A 2,500-nucleotide genomic window follows, 5' to 3' on the forward strand; every position below is an offset into this window, starting at 1 on the left:
CTATATGCACAATTCTTACTTTTTGAGCAGTTTCACATAAGATATATTAGACTCGCTCATTTGGTTTAGTTCCCTGAAAAAAAAAAAAAAAATAAATATTAAATTCATGTTTTCATAAAAGAATCATGGTTATATATAAATATATATACTTAATTTTATTTTATTATTTATTTATTTTGTTTGTTTGTTTGTTTGTTTGTTTGTACTGCTGTATATAATTTGATTCCTCTTCTGTTAAATTATCTCCAAATTGTTTCAAAATAGATATGATGAGATTCTTATGCATATAACCCGTTTTCTATAATAATGTTGGAAAAAAAGAAAAGAAAGAAGGAAATTTAAATATATAGAGACATGTATAAAATATTCTCCCATATAAGTCACATATAAAATTAAAATTCATACAAAAAAAAAAAAAAAATTCCACATTACTCTTTAATCATTATATCGTTTTATTATTTATTTATTTTGTTTTATTTTTTTATTATATTATATTATATTATTTTATTTTATTTTTTCTTTTTTTCTTTTTTTTTTCGTCTTACCATTATATCCCATATTTCGAAAAAAGTTTTCATGTTTTCAAAAGCTTCCTGTTCATTCAACATTAGCGTCTTTACAAAAGTAACTAATTCGTCTTTTTTTATATCTCCCATATTTTTTAATTTATTTAATTTATTTTGAGTTAATGGTAAATTCTGCATATTTCAAAAGTAGGAAAAAAAATAAAATATTTTTTATAATGGCACAATTTGTGTGGTTATAAAAATAAGCAACACACGTACAAAACAAAGATAAAATTATATAAAAAGTCTTAATATATTTTTAATGTATTTATTACCGCTTTGTATATGATATCTACACATTTCTCCAAACTTAACGTCTCCTCCTACATAATTATACATACAAATAATATATATATATATATATATATATATTTTTTACCACCCATTATAGCATACATACATATTATTTTATTATTTTTTTTACTGCTTACATTAACTTCTTTCATTAATTCTTTCACTAGTCTTATTTTTTTTTCTTCAAAAGTTGCATTATTTTTTATATCCTTTTCTTCTAATAATTCTTGTTCTTCCTTCTTTCTCTTTTCCTCCTCTTCCTCTTTCTTTTTTTTCTCTATCTTCTCTTCTTCCTCTTTCCTTTTTTGTTGTTCTTCCTCCTCCTCTTCTTCTTTCCTTTTTCTTTTTTCTTCCTCTTCCTTTTTCTTCATTTCATCCATTTGAATTTTCAAATATTCCTCATGCTTCTTCAATTCTGTACCCATGGAAAAATTGTACGGAACAAAATTTTTCGCTTTCAAATTTAGCTCCTTATTTTTCTCGGATATCTTCTTGGTAATATCTCCATACTATGTATATACAAATAAATAAAAATAAGACAATACGATCAAATGAAACCACAAAAAAAATATATATATATATATATATATATATATATATATATATATATATATACATATATATGTATACACTTCAATAAATTTAAAATACAATTTTAACTTTCGTTTTCATTATTTATGTTATTTTTAATACACATTTTTTATTTTATTTTTTTTTTTTTTTACCTTTTTCTTCTTTTTATTCATATATGTTATAAGTTCATTCTTGTCCTTGTTTTTATAAATGAATTCATCTACGTTGTTAATCATTTGATGAAAATGTTCCATAACCTTATTTAAGAAAAAAAAAAAAAATAAATATATATATATATTATACATATTGGGCCAAAACATGAAACGTATTTATAATATGAATACCACGAACAAATCATTTTAATTAAAAGACTCACAAAAGTGATACATCATATATATATATAGAAATATTTTTTTTATACCTCTAATAGTAGGTCATTATTCTTGGAGAGCTCTTGTTTAAAGTAAGACGCTTCATTTTTAACCTCCTCAGAGTATAAAGTGGTATTTCTTAATTCTTCCATTTTAAAATCCAAATCATCCTTCAGATACTTTATATATATATAAATAATAATAAATAAATAAATAAATAAAATAAATTTTGTTGTACATGAATATAAAAATGTATTTGTAGCAATTTATTAATTTTCTCTTACGTTTATTTGCTGTTCACAATAACTAATGTTCATTTCCAATTCCTCAATTTTGATCCTTTTAAAGAAAGTAGAAATATTATAATAAATATAGTACAAAGACAAAATAATATAACTTTATACATATATCTTATTATATATATTTGTAATGAATTTTTTTTTTTTTTTTTTTTTTTCTTTCTTCTATATATTTTATTACTTATTTTTTATATCATTTGCAATTGACATGTCCGCTTGTGCCCGAGCTGATTTTATTCCATCCATTAAAATAATCTTGTCACCCTACAATTTTTGGGAAAGAAAAAAAAAAAAAATATATATATATATATATATATACATATTATATATATGTATGCATTTATTATTACCCCAATTTTTTCACAACACGACACAATATTTTCTAGGGCTATTTTAT

At 21.4% G+C, this 2,500-nt stretch overlaps 1 protein-coding gene across 1 annotated transcript in view; it reads right to left on the minus strand.

Moving 5' to 3' along the window:
- Positions 1-19: 19 nt before the first annotated feature.
- Positions 20-2,500, minus strand: part of PRSY57_1117100 (hypothetical protein) — a gene marked incomplete at both ends in the record, with an annotated part of 4,074 nt that continues 1,593 nt past the window's right edge. The window contains 10 exons of the mRNA XM_020114943.1: positions 20-73; positions 207-298; positions 546-698; positions 842-889; positions 998-1,369; positions 1,586-1,690; positions 1,855-1,983; positions 2,089-2,143; positions 2,285-2,367; positions 2,454-2,500. The exon at positions 2,454-2,500 is cut by the window's right edge and continues 50 nt beyond it. Of these exons, the coding sequence (XP_019970312.1) occupies positions 20-73; positions 207-298; positions 546-698; positions 842-889; positions 998-1,369; positions 1,586-1,690; positions 1,855-1,983; positions 2,089-2,143; positions 2,285-2,367; positions 2,454-2,500 (1,138 nt within the window). The remainder of the gene's footprint in view (positions 74-206; positions 299-545; positions 699-841; positions 890-997; positions 1,370-1,585; positions 1,691-1,854; positions 1,984-2,088; positions 2,144-2,284; positions 2,368-2,453) is intronic.

This window comes from Plasmodium reichenowi, chromosome 11 (assembly GCF_001601855.1).
Source record: "Plasmodium reichenowi strain SY57 chromosome 11, whole genome shotgun sequence".
Taxonomy (NCBI): domain Eukaryota; phylum Apicomplexa; class Aconoidasida; order Haemosporida; family Plasmodiidae; genus Plasmodium; species Plasmodium reichenowi.